General features: G+C 37.6%; 1 protein-coding gene across 5 annotated transcripts in view; it reads left to right on the plus strand.

Annotated features, from left to right (window-relative positions):
- The first annotated feature begins 998 nt into the window (after positions 1-998).
- The window catches only part of scn8aa (sodium channel, voltage gated, type VIII, alpha subunit a), a 99,671-nt gene continuing 78,108 nt past the window's right edge, over positions 999-22,561 (plus strand). For 4 of the 5 annotated variants that reach the window (XM_049463024.1, XM_049463028.1, XM_049463023.1 and 1 more), the window contains exons 1-2: positions 999-1,307; positions 12,623-12,948. In XM_049463024.1, the coding sequence (XP_049318981.1) occupies positions 12,673-12,948 (276 nt within the window). In that variant the 5' untranslated portion in view covers positions 999-1,307; positions 12,623-12,672. Of the gene's footprint in view, positions 1,308-3,062; positions 3,531-12,622; positions 12,949-22,561 lie in introns of those variants that run through there. The other variant, XM_049463025.1, reaches the window with a different exon arrangement.

Consider the following 22,561-nt stretch of genomic DNA (forward strand, 5'->3'; position numbering starts at 1 on the left):
TTTGAGAGCATCAGTTGTAAAGTTGTGAAGAGATAGTATTGTATACAGTAAATAGCTCAATTAGAGTAATGTTCTAATCCAGATTATGAGAAGCAAGAACTTCTCAACTAAGTAAAGAAAAAAATACTTTAAGAAATGAATGTTTAAAATATGTATTGTATATGTATCTCATGCTTATCTACAGCTGAATGTTACTAAAATTGCCTATATATATCGTATATAGACATTAAGATAAAAAATTAAGATATATATCATATATCGCTATTCAGATGGAAAATATTGAGATATATAAAAATTGTGTATCACCACTCAGATAAAAAATGTAAAGATTTATATTGCATATCGCCATTCTGATAAAAAAATATTAAGATATGTATATATATCGTATATTGCCATTAAGATAAAAAATAGCGATATATATATTGCATATCACCATTCAGCTCAAAAATATTGAGATACATATATCGTATATCACCATTCAGATGAAAAATATTGAGATATATATCGTATATTGCCATTCATATAAAAAATTGCAAGATATATATTGCATATCACCATTTAGATAAAAAATATTGAGATACATATATTGTTTATCACCATTCAGATTAAAAATATTGAGATCTATATTGCATATCACCATTTGGATAAAAAATATTAAGATGCATATTTCATATCGCCATTTAGATAAGAAATATTTACATAAATTGTATATAATCTTTTTCGCAAAAAAACTGAGATATTTATTGCACATCGCCTTTTAGATAAAGAAATACATATTTTAAATAAAAATTATGTTGAAAGAAGAGAAATGAATAGAATAAATACATTATTTGACCTCAGAGTGTGTGTAAGTCAGTCCATCTGGCACTTTCTGTCTTTTTCTTCCCCCCAGCAGCCGTTTCAGCAGCTAGTCTTATACAGGCCTGCTGTTAATCACACCCTCCCTCCCATTCAGTGGGTTTGGGGGTCTGTCCGTGGGAGTGGGGGAGATCAGCACAGCCCGTCTATCTGCTCGACGTCCTTCTGCTACTGCTCGAGTCCTGCTGGTGCTCGGTTTGAACGGCGTTTTAAACAGGTTTGGACGGGACGGTGCTGGTGCTTTACGGTGAGATGGGTGGATTTGCTGCCTGCCATCAATAATGCAGAGCGACTGCACACACTGCCAGCAGCAGCAGCATCAGCAGCAGCAGCAGCAGCATCAGCACCAGCTTCAGCAGCAACATGGCGACCACCGCAGTTTCTTCAGGAGCTTTCCCACATCTGCAGTCCTGCCACTCGCTTTTGCATCGCCTTTAACCTCAAACACAGTGAGTCCGGCTGAGATTTGGCGTGAATTAGGGATGAATGAGTGAAAAAAGGGTGGAATAGCTGTGAGGGAGATGGAGGATGTCGAAGGCTTGCTTGGATTGCAGTGATTTAGCCAATTTCATCACTGGGCTACATACAGTGCGATGGCCATAATAGGTACTACATTGGTTTAAACAAATAACCTAAAGGAAAAATGGAGTATATTGGGATTGCATCTCATTGGACACGTTTTTCCCACAATAAATAGAGGAAATACACATTTCTCTATGTGTATATTTATATATAGTTAGTTGCTGTTGCTATCGTTTATGTCATGGCTCGTTTGAGCAGTGGAGCAATCAGTGGCATGCCATTACAACGTGTTGTAATGCAATGCAATGCTGAGAATGGCATCAACCAATAGCTATGCTGTCTATATCAAGTTACACAAGTAAACAAGTGACGATCTTAAGCCGTGTCAAATATTAATACTTAATGTTATATTTCCATTTTACGTTCAAATAGTGTCTTTTTTCTTACGTGCAGTGACTTAAGAGTGCAATGGCCATAATAGGTACTACAAGTTGATAGAAAAAGCTAAAAAATAGTGCATTATATTAGAATTACATTGTATTGAACACGTTTTTCCCCATCGGTTAGCCTATAAATGTGGAATATTTCTGTATATGTGTATTAATATGTAGGAGTCTATAGCAAGTCTGGTTGTTGGTGTTTATGGTCGTTTCTGTCATGGCTTGCTTGAGCATGCCAGTGTAGAGATAGCTATAAAATATAGTGCAATGCAATACAATCACCAACTTTATGGCAGTATAAATGTATAAATATATATGAAGTAACACACAAGCTTAACCCATTTAGCCAGTCAGCTAGCTACATTCATGTATTTACATCATCATCTCATTTAGTAGAGTGCAATGGCCACAATAGGTACTACATTCAGTTACAGATAAAAAATAACCTGTATATATAGCCTAATGCAGTAGATTGGGAATGCGCCTTTTTTCTCAGCATAAATTTGGGAACTATAAAATATATGAAGGCTATATAGGTTTCTCAATATACATATATTCTATAGCTAGCCTGGTTGTTGTTGTTGATGATGTTGTCGATTATGTCATGGCATGTTTGAGCAGTGGAGCATTGGCATTCCAGCTTAGAGATGGCTATAAATGTAATGCAATGCAATGCAATGAATGGCATCACTCACAAGCTAGGCTATCTATATCAGGTAACGCGACGCGATTGAGTACGATAAACAAGACACAATCTTGAGCGTGTCAAGTAGCGACATTTGTACGATCCTGTTTTACGTAAAAGATCCTTTAATATAAAAAAATGTTTAATACACTGTTAGTAGAGGAGATTGGCGCCCATCAAGATACGTCACCCATCAATATATAAAAATACACAACCAAAATGCTTATGTTTACGAGCAGAAATGTTCTAAATTGAGAATTATGCTTTAATCCATATATTTAGGATTTTTTTTTTGTTTTGTTTTGTTTTGTTTATTTTTTTTCTATAAAGACATGCTGGTGTTTTCCGGCCATTAGCTGGCTGTGATATTATTGATCGTGGGGTCGATGGATGCAGGATGCTCGGGTGTGGTGCGCAGGCAGGCAGCTTTTTTTTTCCTTGTGTGAGAGAGAGAGAGAGAGAGAGAGAGAGAGAGAGAGAGAGAGGGAGGGAAAGAGAGAGAGAGAGAGAGAGAGAGAGAGAGAGAGAGAGAGAGAAAACGAGCGTTTAGCGTCGTCTTACAGGTTTGGGTTTCTTACTTTCGCGTGCGCGCGCCGTGTGCATTGACTGTGCATGCTTTTTGCATGCTTTATTTTATTATTTTTTTATATGATATATATATTTTTTGCACCAGGTTGCCTTTTTGGCTTGATCTCAGAAGGAGAGTGAACGCGACGGAACAAACGAGAAAAACGGAGAAAAAAGAGAGAGAAAAAAACAGCCTGAACCAGCCTCATTTTTTCAATTTTACGATTTTTTAAAATAATTTTTCAATTTTTTTCAACCCCGCCTGCGCCTGGGCACGTGCAGACTCCTGCCCGTGCTTTATGAATATGGATGCAACATTTTTCTCTTGGCGCGTGCAGTAACGCCAACACCGTGCACGAGAAGGGGGGAAAGGGCGCGCGAGAGGGGGTCCGAGCCCCAATGGCGTAACGTTTTGGAGCAGCTGATCAACACTCTCTCACACACACACTCACACAAAGGTAAGGCTGGCTCTGACTGCGCAGGCACACCGTGTTTTTTTGGCTTATTGCATAAACCCATCGCCCCGCGCGCGCAGTGTCCGTGTGCATGCACGGGGATCAATACCTGCTGTTCTCGTGACGTAATAGCAGCAAATTTCTAATTGACCATCATAGCACGAGCTCGCTGATCGCTGTCAGTAACGGTATCTGATGTAAAGGTGTAAAGGTGTAGTAGATGTTAAGCTCTGTCTGCTCGACGTCATTGTTGTTCTCACCACTGCATTTATAGTGTGAAACGTTTCCACGACGTATTGCACGTTAAAGGAGGATCGTCTCGTTTGGTCACTTCAGATATTTGGTATTTTATGCATTAATATCCACTATTCTTTTACTGCTGTCTACAGCACTTATTTATGTATACATGATATTTTTAGGCCTATACATATATACATATGTTTACAATGCACATACCCTTCATCTGCTATACTGTTTACAGTGAACTGACACTTATCACATTGTTTAGTATTATAAACAAATGTAACCTATAAACCATGTACATATTGTATAATAATATCTATCTATCTATCTGTCTATCTATCTATCTATCTATCTATCTATCTATCTATCTATCTATCTATCTATCTATCTATCTATCTATCTATCTATCTATCTATTTATTGTCAGCAGGTCCGTTTTAGTGAGGGGTGCTGAAGGGACAGCTCCTATTAATGATATAAGTGTATACTTTATCTACAGCTCTGGAAAAAAGAGACCACTTCAGTTTCTAAATCAGTTTCTTTGATTTCGCTATTTATAGGTACATGTTTGAGTAAAATGATCTGTGTTGTTTTATTCTATAAACTACGGACAACATTTCTCCTAAATTCCAAATAAAAATATTGTCATTTAGAGCATTTATTTGCAGAAAATGAGAAATGGCTGAAATAACAAAAAGGATGCAGAGCTTTCAGACCTCAAATAATGCAAAGAAAACAAGTTCATATTCATAAAGTTTTAAGAGTTCAGAAATCAATATTTGGTGGAATAACCCTGGGTTTTAATCACAGTTTTTATGTGTCTTGGCATGTTCTCCTCCACCAGTCTTACACACTGCTTTTAGATCAATTTATACCACTCCTGGTGCAAGAATTTGAGCAGTTCAGCTTGGTTTGATGGCTTGTGATCATCCATTTTCCTCTTGATTATATTCCAGAGGTTTTCAATTTGGTGAAATCAAGGAAACTCATCATTTTCTTTTTTCAGAGCTGTATGTAAAGTTGTACTGGGAGGTATTTTTAGGGATTATAATGGAAGCTATATGTACTGGTAGTTATTCAGGAACTTTTCTGTGAAGTTATCATTATTTAGTAGAATCCCGGACAGGGATTAAGCCTAGCCCTGGACAATTTTTTTTCTTTCCATGGAGAATCTCCATTCAGGTTAGACTTAATCCCTGTCTGGGATTCTGTATTCTAGAAACCCGCCCCAAAGAGTTACGTGTATGTATGATCTACTAGGTAATACACTGGGGATTGTGTTAAACTGGGCGTTACTTGTGTTGGTAGCGGTGTTGGAAAATACACAATATACTAGGGATTAAAAGTTAGGTAAGCATGTGGAAAATAACATGTTTTCAGAGCTATATGTGCAGCTGGGAAGAGGTGTATATAATAAGTGTAATTACATAAAAAATAATGTTTACTGACAGTTAAATTAAGAGTTGTCTGTGTTGTCAGCTGTATTGGGAATTACACTATTAGGGAATATGATATGAATTACACTGGGAATTTTTTTTTGTTGTATTGGAAATTTCATCCAGGTAACACAAGAAATGATACTAAGAGTGATTACATTAAGTGTTACGTTAAGAATAATACTGAGAGTTGATGGGAGTTTAATTAAGGATTATACTGTATGTACTGTGAGCTATATATTGTGATGTGCACTGGGAGGTACATGCATTGGAAGCTATATTGGTTATATCAGGAATTATACTGAGAATTGCATATGATTTGAGTTACTGTATATTGGAAATTACATTATACAGGCAGCTGTACACACTGAGAGACGTGTGTCGAGTTATAAATCCTGGGATTTGCTCTGGAACTTTCTTGGTTTGCTTTGCTGTAATTCTTTATTGACGGACAACAATATGGGCCCTTGGGAACTGAGACTGTTTAGCTGGTACACACTGTCCTTCTCACAGCAATGTGAGGTAAGGTCGTTGCTCAGGGTCAGTTTAGGAGAGGTTCGGGCATGTGTTTAAGGATCCTGGAAAAGGGCGAGGTTAAAAGGCTTTAGATTATGTCTGGTTATATGGTGTAATGGCATAACCTTAACATAATCAGAAAGTCATAATCATGTGAACCTAACCATAATGGTATTCTTACAGCTGTATTATATAATCAGAAGGTCATATAATAGGGCTGGGAGGTTAATTGGATGTATTAGATTTATTGAAATACTGTTTTAATGCAAGATTGTACTTCTTTACATATGGAGGCTAGATCTCGGTAGATATGCTTTTTGTATTTGATATTTGATATTTGATAGAACTCTTTTATATGGTGATTTTCATATTTTACTCTTTTCTTTATCTTTAAAGTGGCAGTGCGTATTACTTAGTTTCTAAACTGAGAGCAGAAGCATTTCTGAGGCGGAGAAGGGACAAAATATTGTGTTTAATTGTATCAGTGTGCTGGAACAACCAAACATGCTAAGCGTCTTAAAGTGCGAGCGGCTGGTGGAGCATTGGGGACTTCAGAAGGAAAGACTCAGAGCTCAGTAGCTCATTCACTCATACTAAAAGCAAAGAAACGAAGGAGTGAAGTTTCTGACCGAGACTCTCTCTCTCTCTGACTGCACACAACCTGAAATCGGATTCATCCGCTCTGAAAGGAGCAGAGAGGGCCCTAAATCCCCCAAATCTTAAAACTTACAGACATCAGCTTTAAATATCAAATGGTTATTTATGTATAAGCTATTTTTGTCAGTTTAAAAGGAGTTACTTACAATTTTTAATAATAAAGTTAATTAAACTTTCATTTTTATATTAGTTTCATGTAAGTTTTATTGTGCTTGCTTTGCACTGTTTTGACTCCCTTAAAAATAAATGTAAAAGAAACATTAGTTTGCATGTTTGATAGCTCTAAATGGTGCTGTGTGTTCCTATACTGGCACATCTACAAATAAAAAAAGCTGAAAAAAGGTATATTTTTTATAATTGTTATGTAAAAAGTAAAAAAAAAAATCATTATAAAGTACTGCTCAACGCTGTCCATCGTTTAAGAAGCGTGGTGTGTAGTTGAGTCACAGAGCTCTGTTGCCGTACAGCTTGAGTGCACACTGAGAGATGGTTGTTGGTGGATGATGATGGAATGAAGAATGAAGCGATGTGCTCATGATTGGTGGCTCAGTAATGTCAGGATTGGTCTGCTTGTTTAAGTGTCTGGTTTGTAAGTGCCTGTCAAATGCTGCTGATTTATGAATCAGCAGGAAATGCAACACACGCAGGATTGCGTGGATAGTGTGGTTTACATTTACTCCATCTTCTGTCCCCATCCCCCCCTCCTCCCCACAGAATACACTCCGCCTCAGTGACATAAGGTGTGTCCCCTCGTCAACCCTCCAGCATTTTATTACTGCTCATTAGGACAGAAGTGCATGCTTCAGCGTTCTGTGCATTCGTCTTCCTGTCATGCATTGTTAAAAGTGATGGACAGGATTTACTTATACAGTAATATACTTATACAGTCAGGAGAAAAAACATGGCATCTCTGTTTTATTCATATAAAAAAATTTAAGTAGTGGTGTCAATCGATTAAAAAATGTAATCAGATTAATCCAAACCAGATTCTGTGATTAACCGTGATTAATCACACTTGTTTTTATTAAGGTACAAGTTTTTATAGTAGATATTTAATTGTTAATAAAATAATGAATGTAAGAAATGTAAAATGCAATTATATTTTTAGTAATAGTGCTAATTAACCCCTTAACAAAGCCTTATCCCAAACAAAAACAGTGAAAAAACTCATGAAAATTTGAGGGATTTGAAAACTGCCTGTTTTCTCTTTACTCCACTTAATAATTCCAGATCAGTAACTGGAATAAACACAAATTCTGCATGTTTAAAAATAGACGTAAAAACTAGACAAATATAATGTAAATAAATATTGGAGGATATGAACTGTTTTATTTGTATTCAGGAATATATAGATTTTAAAATGAAGTTCAGAAAAGAGACAATTTTATTATTTTATTTATTATATGAATTAATTATGCTTTTTTCAATAATGTTCCTTATCAAACACGAAAGCCTTATATGTAATACTTGAATAGAAATCCTCAGGATTTAGGGGTGTAATGTCAGGCAGACAATTGACAAAAATCCTGGCCTGTTAAGGGGTCAAATTATTAGTGTATCCTTGTATGTTTGAGGGGAGATAAAACCAACATGGGGCGCTGGTATAAATAATGCATGATAAAGCTTCTCAGCTTGGATGTAAGGATTTCTTAATTAGAACTTAATTTGCTGAGTTTTAAAATCTTAGGAAGTGTTTGGTATTGCGCATATGCTCATAATAAGGGTGATGACCATTTAAATGGCCTGGGGGAAAAATGTAACGGCCAGTATTCAGTAATGTATAGACTGTCCCTTTTAGAACCTCTTACGCTTAGTGCGCGGGGCATGTGTGTAGCTATGCTGAGAGCGTACAGAACCAAAGGGATTGTTGTGCTGTACCAGAGAGACCGCTGGACGTAGCTCCTTCCTTTCTTTTATTTCTGTAAGTAACACCATAAATGTGTGTTGGAACTAATAAATAAGTAACTGCTCCATGTGCTTCGTGTTTCACCTGCCCCAAAGCTCACTATCTGGGTTGGAGCTCTAAACCAAGACCGCCTCTGGAGCGTTACAGCTGGACACTGCACACTAGGGGATATCTACTCTGTCATTGTGTTGTCTGTGTTTGAGCTTCTCAGTCATTCAAACAGAAAAAAATCACACACATTGGGCGGTGGCGGGGAAGATTACAGCAGAAGTTGGGGTCAAAATTGGTGCAGTAATTAACTTGTGTAAAAAAATATATATTAATTTTCTGATTCCAAATTATTTGCGTTCTGCTATTTAATGTTGTACCCTTTGCTGAAACTTGTCTAGTCCCTGAAGGGAAGTACTGCCAATAGAATATGACTCTTTGGAGCAGGTAAACATAAACCTTGTTGGCACCATGTCTAATTCTAGTAGACTATAGGGGTATAACGTCCCCAGTATTGAGCTGTGGTGCAGTGGAACTGTGTTCTCTAAAATGATGGAGCTCCATCCAATACTCTTGGGATGAGTTGAGGAGTTGAGGATTTGGGATTGGTTGGGGATGGAGTGAGGTGGTGGTGATCGTCCAACATCCTTACCTCAATAATGCTCTTGTTGCTTTCCTGGATGCCTTTCCTGGACAGTAGAGACAGTTACTCCAACAAAAGCAGACCAGAATATCAAAATTGCATGTCCATTATGATATTGGAAACTTAAGTACTACTATTACCAGTCTGAAAACATCTGATCAAATTTTTCTTCTTAAAGCTGATGTCTGTAAGTTTGGGATTTGGGGGATTTAGGGTTCTCTCTGGTGAGAATGGCAGCATGCGGAAGAATCATTTTAAACTGGGCAGGTGTGATGTGGTCTCCTGTTTTTGAGAGCGAATGAATCCGATTCCAGGTTATGTTCAGTCAGAGAGAGAGAGAGAGAGAGAGAGAGAGAGTCAGAAACTTCATTCCTTTGTTTCTTTGGTTTTACTGTGAGTGAACGAGCTACTAAGTTTTGAGTTCCCTTCTGAAGTCTCCATTGCTCCACCAGCCGCTTGTGTTTAGTAAAACTGAGCCGGATCCTCTTTTAGAGGCTGTACGTGTGATGTAAGTACGTAAAGTGACCCGACACCCCAGTTTTTGCAATGAATATATTAGGCTTAGCAGGGATGGTGGTTTCAGTACACTGGTACCATTAAACACAATATTTAATCCCTTCTCCACTCAGAAATGCTTCTGCTTTCAGTTTAGAAACAAAGTAATACAGACTGCCACTTTAAACAAAGCTGCTAACCGTACATTAGACTGGGTGCACTTTGCACAACGTAGCCTTCCAAAAAAACACTGTGCTCAAACGTTAGAACAAATTTTCTACTTCTCTATAGATCCAAACATACTGGCATGTAGGTTTAAACACACACACAGGCCTTGGTTCTACAGATACGTATGTATGGGATACTGTAGGATAATTGATCATTTCAGAAAACCGGAGTAATACATGAAGAGCTTCGGCTACAGTGCATTACCGGCTGATAATGCACTCATAAAACGTTTCTCAGCCAATCACATTGTAGGGTCGGAACTAAATGTGGTATAATACTAAGTATATAATACAATACATTACACTGTTTATAAATTACATTTTAAATACTGGTTTATCATTTTCTGTTATTTTAAATTAAAAAGTTTTTACATCAAACATTGGTTCAGCATTTTTTTAACATTAAAACTATAAATTACCTCATTTCATCCATATTTAAATATTGAGGTTCGGTCATGTGCTAGCTGGGAATGAACAGGTGTTCCAATTCTTTTGTACATACAGTAAATGTACATGTATTTTCTCAACATATTTACTGTGTAATGAAAGTAAGCTACAAGACAAATAATTTAAAAATCAATTAAATGTAAGTGCAGGGGAAAAAATATATCATACATATATCATTCCCCTAAATGCATCACACCACTGATTAGGAATCTCATACAGTCAGAAAGTGGTTTATCAGAATGTAGCTTAATGTGCAGGGAAGTGTTGGGTTCCACCTGCAGGCCTTCATCACCACGGCTATTTTTTATCTCCCATATAAATGTGTGAGTCATGCAGGATCTAGTGCTGGCTCCTTTTTAACTCACTCTAATTTTAGAAACAGTGTGTTGTTGGGACTGTAAGCTGTTATTTTTAGGTTTGTGGAGGCTTGAGTGTGTGTGTGTTTGTTTGATGTCTCCTTATAAAACAGGTTTTGTCTGCAGCACCTGGTTCTGATCACTTTTATCATTTGTATCAGTTGTTTCACTGTATTTTACCTGGTTACTCAAGCATTGTGTACTAAACCTTGATAGCATAATTTTAGGTGATTTACTCTCAAATGAAAAGTTTGCTGTGTCTAAAAAAATCCAAAATCATTGAAAGAAACACCAGCAGTTCTAAATTGCTTTAGTTCCTGCCCATCGGCTCCTAGACTCACATGCCAAAAGTCACAGGACGTTTGAAACTAATATTGTCACGCATGGAAACTGAAACCAACTAAAGCCGCCGGTCACAATCATTACCACCCACTGCACTGTCCACTGTGTGTGGTAATGCCTTCTGTACCGTATTCCTGGTACACTGAAACTGTGGATCTTGCACAAAAAAACCTTCAGAAGCAAAATGTCTGTTCTATCCATCTGGCACCTACTTTCAGTCCTCGCTCCAAATCCCGTAATTAACATGACCTTGCCATGAACATGTTGGCCAGTATTCAGAATTCCTCACTTAAATATACAGGTCTGGAATTTCTCAAGCTGTAAACTTCATGAGTTAACACTTCATGATCCATTTACGTACATAGTGCTACCCCATGACTTTTGGCATGTGAGTGTATTAAAAGAGTTTGTTGCTACATATCGTCACTGTTGGAAATAAAAAAAACTACATAAAAATATTTAAAAAGTATATTTCTCAGTTTACTGTAATTTCTCCTACATGGCAGCCGTTTTATTTTAAGGTAAAATTCTGGCAACCACAGCTGCCAGTATTTTACCGTAAAATAAACAGTTCCAAATGTACACTGTAAAAAAAATTACGTAAAATTTACGGTAAAATACTGGCAGCTGTGGTTGCCAGAATTTCACCGTAAAATAAACGGTTGCCAAGAATTATACTGTAATATCTCCTACATGGCAGCCGTTTTATTTTACGGTGAAATTCTGGCAACCACAGCTGCCAGTATTTCACCGTAAAATAAACAGTTGCAAATGTATAAGATACTACAGTTTAATTCTTGTCAACAGTAAATTTCATATTCATAAACCGTTTTGTTTACAGTATATTCTTGTGAAAAAAGTATATTACATTGTAAAAAGCCTATACATCTGGGTCAGTGTTCTTTAAGCACTAAACCCTCTGATTTTAGCTGACTCCACCCTCAGCTCCAGTTTGAAAAAGGCTAAAAAATGGGAGGGGCACTGGGTGATGTATGTGTTTAGAGACGGGGCATGAGATTGGCTGATTGAGCCTCTGATAGTGGTGAGACGCAGACGATTGGACATCAGCGGGCGGGCAGTATTATTGATTGATTGATTGATTGATTTGCATATCATGATGTGTCTGCGTACCAAAGTATACGAACACATAATCCTCCCCTATAGCACAGTTAAACCTGTGAGGATTAGGTTTTAGTGGCATTTTAAAGTATTTTGTCGATATAATAAGATAGATTTGACAATTTGTCATGATACGATATAATAACGATATTATAATAACGATATTTAAGGTTCCTCAGGGCACCTTAAAGAGCTTTGTCCACAGTTTCATATTGAAGAACCCTTCAAAGTTCCTCAAGGAACCTATACACTTAACAGTGTGGAGTAGTTGAGCATGAAATCATCATCCTCAACTTCTTGACCTCACTAATGTTCTTGCCACAATCTAATATTCATAGAAATGTAGATGCAAAACGTAATGGAAGTGTTTACTCAAACTCTTTTTAATACCTTCAGTTACAGAAGAAAGAGTGAATAAGCCGGTGTCCCAATACTGTGGTCCATATAGTTATATACATGTTTTTTTTTTTGTGTATATGTTTATTGAGAATGTACAAGCATCAATAAAGGCTGACGATTAGTAAACATAACAGTAAAAATTTTGATATTTTTAGAATAAAAATAAATAAAGAAAAGGTTGTATACATGGTTTTACTGTGACAGTTTCGATATGTAGCAGATGATCTGTGATCAGGTTGTAAAACTGCTGGAGATTGAGATATTTAAACTGTTTTTTTGCTGACCTCATTGATGTGGTGTTTTTCCTTCTCCCCCGCTGCAGCTGCCCTGGATGATATATAACTAAAGAAGCAGTCGCTGCAGGATGAAAACATGGCTGCACCGCTGCTCGCACCGCCAGGACCTGACAGCTTCAAATATTTTACCCGGGAATCTCTGGTTAACATCGAGAAGCGCATCGCCGAGGAGAAAGCCAAGCCTCCGCCCAAGCCCGACAGCAGCTACCGCGACGATGACGACGAGAACAAGCCCAAGCCCAACAGCGACCTGGAGGCGGGCAAAGGACTGCCGTTCATCTACGGCGACATCCCGTCGGGGATGGTGGCGACACCGCTGGAGGACCTCGATCCCTACTACTTGAGTCAGAAAGTGAGTGGGCATGTTCCTGAACTTATGGGTTGCTTTGCCATGCTAGGTGCAAAAGGGTGTATGAAAATATTGATAAGTGTCAAAGTATCGTGATATTTTGTTTTGCAGAACTGTATCGATATTCAAAAACCCAATATCGATTTTTAATGAATCGTTTACATGTAAAGATTGGTGTCAGAAGGGGTTAGTTTTGTGTTGTGTTTAAACCCCGCCCACTAGATTAGACATTACTGTACTCTTCTGTTAGATCTCATGACAAAAAAAAAATAGAATATCATTGAAAAGTTTCTTTATTTCAGTAATTCAGTTCAACATGTGAAACTCATATATTATATAGATGTATTACACACAGAGTGATCTATTTTAAGCATTTATTTATTTTACTGTTTATGCATTGATTATGGCTTACAGCCAATGAAAACAGCCAAAAATTTGTGTCTCAGAAAATGTGAATATTATATAAGACCAATTGCTACCAATTTGGCAGTGTGGACAGTGTGCCAAGTCCTGCTGGAAAATGAAATCCGCATCTCCATAAAAGTTGTCAACAGAGGGAGACATGAAGTGCTGTAAGATTTTATGGGAAAACAAAACTGCACTGACTTTAGACTTGATATAAAACAGTGGCCTCTGGTCCCTTGATTTCCAAATAAATTGCAAAATTTACTGATGATCAGTGATGGTTTGGTTTCAGAAATATCCACAGTGTTTTAGAATAGTAATGATAGGAGCAAGACATTTGATTGATGTGTTTGAATTACATTTGAAGATAACTCACACAAAGACATGACATAAAATCAATACAAATACTCTACCATAGACTGATGCTTAAGACATTAGCTTTTGGAATCTCTCCATATTATAGAAACAGTGCACAATATAATGTTCCAGTCATTTTGTAGAGCTGTTCATAATCTCAGTAGTATATTTCACTCCTTATGTAGTGTAGTTGTGCACTTTTGCTCTGCTTTTAGACACACTCTGATACCAGTGACTGAAATAGCACTAATGGATGTATACTCTGGACTGATATGTTTTTTATCCTCAATAAAGTGTCACAGTAGATATAGTTCTGATTACTGCTAGACTTGTATTTAAAAACAGATGAGAAAGCACAGTCATTGATCATCTATCAGTCTGTAAAAGGTTACAAAATCATTTCTAAAGCTTTGAGAGCTATTATTTACAAATGGAGACAACATGGAACACTGGTGAACCTTTCAAGGTTTTGCTAAACGTAAAACATGGTGGTGGTAGTGTTATGGTCTGGGGCTTCTTTGCTGCTTCAGGATTTGGAAAACTTGCTGTAATAAATGAAACCAGGAATTCTGCTGTTTACCAGACAGTCCTGAAGGAAAATATCCGTCCATCTGTTCGCGACCTCAAGCTCAGGTTTACTTGGGTTCTGCAGCAGGACAATGACCCAAAGCACACAAACAAGTACATCTCTGAATGGATAAAAAAAATAAAAAAAAAACCTGACATAAAGTAGTGAGTGTACAACTTATATTATACCAGTGTAAATTTGCTTTGTCCTCACAATAACTTAACACAGAAATTAATGTCTAAACCTCTGCAAAAAAAGTGACCCCTAAGAGATGTTGTGTGGCTACCATTATTTTCCTGCATTTTCTTGGCCGTGGATTCAGAATTATAATTTTAAAAAATAATAATTTAATAGCCTTTAAAGCTAATGTCTGGAATTTTGGGATTTGTGGGATTGTAAGAATGGGTAATTACACGAGCATGTAGAAGAATCATTTTAAACTGGGCGGGTGTGATGTGGTCTCCTTTCAGAGCGGATGAATCCGATTCCAGGTTATGTTCAGTCAGAGAACTTTAACTACACCCTTTGGTTTTTACTATGGATGAATGAGCTACTGAGCTCTGAGTTCCCCTTCTGAAGTCTCCATTGCTCCACCAGCCCCTCGCGTTCAGTAAAACTGAGCCAGATCCTCTTTTAGAGGCTGTGTGACATAAGTACGTAAAGACGCGTGCAGTGGCCAGAAGAACTCCAGCGAAAAGTGACCCGACACCCCAGTTTTTAGTATGAATATATAGGTTTAGCACGAATGACCCTTCCACCACACTGGTACCATTAAACACAATATTTGATCTCTTCTCCACTCAAAAATGCCTTTGCTGTCAGTTTAGAAACTAATTATATATTTACATTTAATCACATATTAATACACACCTACATATAAGCATATAGACATAAACGAGTAAGTAAAATACATTAATAAATCATAATAAAATGAAAGAGGCCTAAAACAGTATATTTCAGTTAGATATAAGTCTATCCACAGAACCCCTAACCGTATATATGATTTTTCTGTAACTTTAATAATACACCATATTCCTAATTATAATCCACCGTGTAAATTATGTGGGATTGCAGTCTTTCCATTTAATCAGAATTTGTCTTTTATCTACTAACAAGGCAAAAGATAAAAGCCATAATTTGTTATTACTGAAAATACGATTTATTGTTAACTTTCTCCAGATATACTGTAGCACGAGTGGCTGATAATGAATGTTTTATTGAATAAAATTGATAAGTGCACTTATATAGTAATGTAATAATGAATTATTCTGATAACCCATAACTACCAGAACCCTGCACTTCTAGGCATATCTCTGTGTTGATGTGAGGCACAGTCTATAGGGGGTTGGAGTTACGGGGTCTTGCATTATGTGCTGATGGCTCTGAGGCTTTGGGGAGAAGGTCAACCATAGAGACCTGCTGAAGCCCTGTGGTTCCGGCTGACGGACTTTTCTAATTGTTCTAGCGTTAATCTGCCATCCAGTGCAGGCGGAGGGTAACGGCCCAGTGCCTTTAAAAGAGCAGAACAGAACACAGACTGCAAACGTATTAATATTACTGCTCTCACTATTCAATATATCAGTAATAACAGATTGTTTGTTTTGGTGATTAAATTGGAAATAAAACTGGAATTGTTAAAATAACTATACTGTAGTAAAAGAAACTGTACAGATGATATTTGTAATGTTTATATGTTTTTAAAAAATGAGCCCGTAGAGCTAATTTTCTCAGTAATTGTATATTATATGCACAGATTACAGTAGATTTATATGAAGTCCAGTCATAAGCCCCTTCCCATCATCGTAAATGATGATTTATGCATGATACACCCTCGGAAACAGTGTATTCTGGGGGGCTCTGGGTGGTCAAGTGGACTAAGGTGTTGCCACTATAATCGGGAGATTGCTGGTTCGAATCCTGGACATGCAGCTTGCCATCAGCAGCCGGAGTCTGAGAGAGCACAACTGACCTTGCTGTCTCTGGGTGGGTAGATAGTGCTCTTTCCCCTCATCACTACTAGGGTGATGTCGATCAGCACAAGGCGTCTGTGAGCTGATGTATCAGAACTGAGTCGCTGCGCTTTCCTCCGAGAGCGCTGTGATGCTACTGGGCAATGCTGCCTCAGCAGCAGTTCAAAAAAAAGTAGAGTCTGAATTTTTATTTGTATCGGAGGAGGCATGTGCTAGCCTTTACCCTCCCTGTGTTGTGTATCACTAGTGATGAGGGGATATACAGCTGAGTAGCAGCTGAATAGGGAGAATTGAAAGAAAAACGGGAAAAAATTGTCAAAACAAGTACTGTCTTGCTAATATCCAGTATTTAACCTTTTGACGTATGATTTTCTTTTTGAATTAATATGACAATAATGTGTATATGTCCTATTTGCCTTTATTGTAAATAAATGTCACCACAGGTTATTTATTCTCCACAAACACAAAGCCAGTTTTACAGCACAGTGAGTTTATTTTTGGTAGTCTGTGCACAGCTGCGGCTGTCTGACAGTTTGCTGTTCCTGTAGCTTATTTTAGCCTGCACCCCAAACCACACACGCTTTTATACTTTATATACTACACTAGAGCTGCACAATATTGGTAAAAAAATAACATTGCAATATTTTGTTGTCATTCAATTGTGATATTGCAATTTTAAAAAATCACTAAATGTACCAAATTTAGCAAAAAGTCAATAATCCACCACGTAATGCTATTAAAATGCAATTTATGCATCAATGACTGAATTATAATAAATGGTATTAGGTAGATATTATCTTATCAATTTTGTTTGGTAGATATTGTGATGTAAAATGAGATTGATGTGAATTAAAATGTTAAAATCTTCATTTTGATAAAATGACCATGTGTTTCCATGCATTTTCCATGTGCATTAGCAAACAGATGAAGATGGTGGTGGAGTAATGGGTAGCTTAAAATATGTGGTTGAAGGCGTACTGTGGTGTTGAGATATGGTGGAGTAGTGGGAGTAATGGAGTAGAGTAATGCTGTGTTGAGGAGATGAGGGTGGAGGAATAGGATGTTGTGGAGATATAGAGTATTGCTGGTCAATATATCAATATTTTATTTTATTGTGATGAATTTTGTTGTGTTGTAGTGTTAAAAATCTTGTTTATTTGGATGATATGCAGTGAAAAAATCTATAAATTTACTGTAAAATAGATAACAGAGTACTTAGCAGAATAAATAGCAGAATAACAATAATAGCAATAGAATTACACGAATATATAGCAGAATAACAAAAGCTGCCACTGCTGACGCATTTTGTTAAAAGATAAGAAATACAGTATATTGTAAAATACAACATTTAAACTACTTTAAATAATGTGATATAATATTTTATCACCCAGTACTCTCAGTACCATCAGGGTGATGGCATTTATATTTATACTTTATATAAATATCGAAATTATAAGTATCGTATCAACCAAAATTAGGAAATATATCATGATATACATTTGGGATTGTATCGTCAAACCCTAAGATAGGAGTGATGTAATAGGTTGTTGAGGAGATGAAGGTGGAGGAATGGGGTGTTATGGAAATAAGGTGGAGGGATGGAGGAACGTGGCATTGAGGTAACATGCTCTGAAGCCAATGCTTAAATAATATATATTTATTATTACTTATCAGTTTAAATTAATGCGAAAAAAGTGACAAAATTGACTAATGTTCCTTAAAAAGTGCTTAATAAAAAATCCAAGAAAATACTGCAAGACAATGTATGGCAGAAAAGAAAATAGGCGTGTCCATCAGACTGTGACCAGTAGGACAAAATAATAGGCCAAATAATTACTGCTGTTTCACAGGAAATATATAATATATAATTTATTAATTCCTAATTTCGTGGCTTTCTTCTTTTTTTTTTTGTTAAGTCTGTTAATCGTGACAAGCCTAGTGATTGTATCAGTCATGTTTGAGTTTTAGCTGTTATTGTTTGTGCAGATTAAATAATGAGTACAGCACTAATTTAGTATGTGCGTAGTGTTTATGGTTTATCTCCTCCGTGTTCATGTACAGCTGTAGTGAGTGGCGTTTTCTCGGGGGTGGATTGTTGTTGTGTTGAGCTGGATGGCGCTGTGTTCTTTCTCTCTGTTTCTCTGTGTTTTTCTCTGTGTGTGAGTGTGTGTGTGTGAGAGAGAGCTGTGGTTTGGTGCTAAGTGCAGCAGTGAGGCCACACTATATCTGCCACGCTGGCCTGGGCTAAATAATGCATAGACTTGTGTGAGAGAGTGTGTGAGTGTGTGTGTTAATGCTTGCTAATGTGTGCCTATGCTGCTCCCTGCATTTCCCTCCCTCTGCTTCTCGCTCTCTCTCTGTTTTTTTTTCTCTCCCTCCCTCTCCTCCTCTCTCTCCTTCTCCCTCTGCCTCTGATTCGCTCGCTCACAGGCCGTGTGCTCAGGGTTGTTATGTAACTGCTCTGCTCAGTGCAGAAGAAGGAGATTAGCGTCTCCCAGTGAAACCCTCTGTGCAGGAAAAGCGCAGGCGAAAAACACTGGTGGACCTGTGGTGTGCTGGAACGGCCACCGTCAGCTGCGGGAACAGAGCACATGACTATGAAACCCGTATGAGAAAAAAACGTGCTTCATCATTTTATACTGTAAACAAGGCAGACATAAGTGTGTAGTGATAAGAGTATGTGCATGTGTGTCCAAATGTTTGTGGACACTAGGGGTGTAACGGTAGAGAAAATTCACGATTCACGATTCAACATTCATCATTATCATGAGAAGATCCATCTTTTGGATCTTGTTGGAACAAACAAACCAATGAACATGATTGTAGTGCTTTAAGAAAAAACAAAAACAACAGCATTACTTTACCTGCTTAAACTACACATATTTTTTTCGTAAGAATATTACTGGATGTATTTCAGTGTTTCAGTTCTCTTCAAGAAATTAGTGGTGTCAGTTAGGGGTGGGCGATGTGGCTCTAAAATAATATCACAATATTTCAGGGTGTTTTTGTGATAATGATATACTTGGCGATATAGGAAAACTAAAAATAATTAATTCATTTCAGGAATATAGTATAATAGTATAACAGAATGATCATAATGTGGCAAAATAAATAATATAGCATAAAATAATATAATGCAGCAAATGATGTTGTAGAATATTTAGTGCATTCATATAAACTGCAAACTAAAACAATTATACAATAAATACACTTAAAGCTTCACAGTAAATAATAGACTACTTTTAAGACAGAACAGCCCTATTATCACGATATGGATTTTTAATATCATTATATTTCTGTGTCACGATTAGGGTTGCAGCGGTAACCGGTTTCACGGTATACCGTGGTATTAAAATGCACGGTTATCATACCGTGTGTGTTTGCTTATTACCGGTAAAACGCAAGCCAGCGGAGAAAGTCACCCGCGCATGCGCAACTCTGCTCCGCTTCAGCTACTCAGCACACAGCGGTGAGAATGGCAGAAAGTGCATCAGACTAGAGCTTAGATTCTCTGCCCGAACCAGACCTGACCCGAGGCCCGACCCGAGATCGGGTCCGTTCGGGCCGAGATTTCCCACCACATTCCTCGGGCCGGGTCGGGTTGGGCTCTAGAAAATAGTCTGAGATGTAGGCATCTGTTTTTTAATTATATATTTTAGCTCTGGTGTGATAATCACTATGTTAATGCTAAGTAACCAATTATTATTGTTAATGAAAACGAACCAAATAACGAAAACTGAAACTTAACTAACTTAATTATAAGCGCTGTTTTCACTCCCGCAGTTCTACAGCGGGGGGTGTTGTGCCGATTCTGTCCGCGAAGCGGGAGTCGGATTGAGCAGGGAGTCGGATTCGGCATAACAGCGGCAGCACGGCTGCACCTCGCGGCCCGCGGTGTTAGTTGTAAGCGCTCGCGCTAGCCGCAAAATACGACAGAAAACACTGAGAAACTGCAGAATTATGTATTGGACTAAAATGAGCATGAGGAGATAAAAGAGAACCTTTACCTGTGAGTAGCTCATATCAGAACACGCAAATCTCTCTCTCTCTCTCTCTCTCTCTCTCTCTCGCACGTGAACTTCTCCGCACTGTGTTTAGCTGTTCTTAAAAATAATTTTAATTAAATAATAGTTCTATGCTTCTATGTTAGTGTTAATTAACATAATTCTGATCATATTTCGCTCATTCAAACAGCCTGAAAACAGACTTGTAATCTTGTAATCAACAAGCTTGTAATCAATGTGGCCGTAAAGTCACAGCTAAAGGAGGAAATACATCAAACCTGTTCTCCCATCTCCGAGAACACCACCCCGCTGTGCAGCGCAAAGTATGTGTTCAGTTTATAATTTTAAAACCTCTTTGTAGTCGTGCATAACCCATGCGGTAAGCGCCCGTAAAAGCGCTGAGTTATCCGAAATTCGGGCACGCAGGTACAGGCGTGAAGTGCGTGCTACGATGGATTCACGTGTCCGTGTAAAGGTCCTGGCCGGACTGGACGTGAAAGACGCCATTCATTTACATGCGTTCATTTTCAAATTCCGACGTGCCTGTTTTTCATATGTTGAAGGTTTTAAGTAGTGAAAGCCTTAAAATAGAAATCTCTATTGTGAGGATCATGTCAGAAATAAATCCCCTCTTTCTGCAGTATCTGGTTATATACCAACTTTTTTTTTATATATACACTCTTAATGCCCTTAAGAGTAGTGGAAAAACATGGTTTCCTTCACCTGATGGTGTAGTTTCTACAATAAATAGTTAATTGAACAAAAAAATAATAATATATGTAACAAACTGTGATACCGTGATAACCGTGATACCGCGGTATTTTCCGAGACGGTTATCATACCGTGAAAATCTCATACCGTTGCAACCCTAGTCACGATATATTGTATACGATATAATATTGCCCACCCCTAGTGTCAATCATATAAAAAAGAATTTAAAAAATGCTGGAATAGTGTAGTGTAGTTTAGGTCTTGGGTTGACCTCAGTCTGGGGGCTTTTCCTTATTCACTCATTTTTCACTCATATTTTCTTTTATTGGCTTATGCAGGCAATAGAGGAAGAAGAACAGTTTCACATACAGCATGGATGTACAACTCAGAGTCAACTATTGTATTTTAAAAACAGCAAGTACTAAACGCATTCTAAAAGAATACTTCTTTAATAAAACTGTTTATAAAGAATGGAGCTTTAGAGTGTAATGCAGACGAGTGGAGGAAGTGGTGTGTGCGCACAAATCAGTGTGTGATTTGTTAAGACCGCAAGGTTTTTATAGTAGATATTTAAATATAAATAAAAGAATGAATGTAAGAAATGTAAATTACAATTATATTTATATTAGTGGTGTCAATTAAAATACTAGTATTTACTTGTATGTTTGAGGGGAGATAAAACCAACGTGGGACACTGGAATATGTTTTTTTATTTTATTGTAAACATCTCTGCCTGGTTAAAAGGTAAAAGTTTTTTTCATTTCAAGCATGCACACCATGCGGGCAACAGGACGTACCAACCAAATGAGTTAATGCTAGTGCGGGCGTGGTCCATGTGAACAGGATCCACGTGGCCTGGCGCTTCCTCTAGCTTGAAGGGTTTTGTGGTGGCTTGGTGGCGTTCACAGCTGATCCCCGCCATGGTGAGCAGCTGCACGCCACAGCTCACAGAGAACCAGGCGAGCGGGTCCACAAGAGCCAGGCTGACCAAAAGTGCATTGGAGGCCGTCTGGAGGAACTTGTGGCGAAGCACCACGTGCACTACGATTATAGCATATCTGTCATTCGTTGGGTGGGGGCGGGGCAGATTACGGTGGAAGTTGGGGTTAAACTTGATGCCATATTTAATTTATGTTAAATAAATAACAACGTCTTACTGATTCCAAATGAAACATATCTTTTAACGCTTTAGTGTTGACATGTAGGCCTACGTCACAGACCATGTTTTCTGGTTCTCTGGAATGATCACACTCTATTCAATACTTTTGCTATGTGTTAAGTTGCAACATGTTGACCAACACTAATGCTCTACAATCTAGTATAGATCAGGATAAAGGATGCCTCAGTATCTTTATTCTTGTAGTGGATATGTGGCAATATGAGGGTATTTTACCATTCTAAATGACTTTTTTCTCAATATACTGCTCACATCTATGCCTAGTCTAACCAGCATTGGTGCTTGGGTTTTGGTGTAGTATTCATATCTTACTACAGTATAAATATCTGTTTATGTATAAATATGTGTTGTCTTGAAAGTCAAAAATTACCCGCCACCATGTTTAACAGCAGACTCTATTATAACAACAAATTAAAAAGTGTAT

The sequence above is a fragment of the Astyanax mexicanus genome, chromosome 13, assembly GCF_023375975.1.
Source record: "Astyanax mexicanus isolate ESR-SI-001 chromosome 13, AstMex3_surface, whole genome shotgun sequence".
Taxonomy (NCBI): domain Eukaryota; kingdom Metazoa; phylum Chordata; class Actinopteri; order Characiformes; family Acestrorhamphidae; genus Astyanax; species Astyanax mexicanus.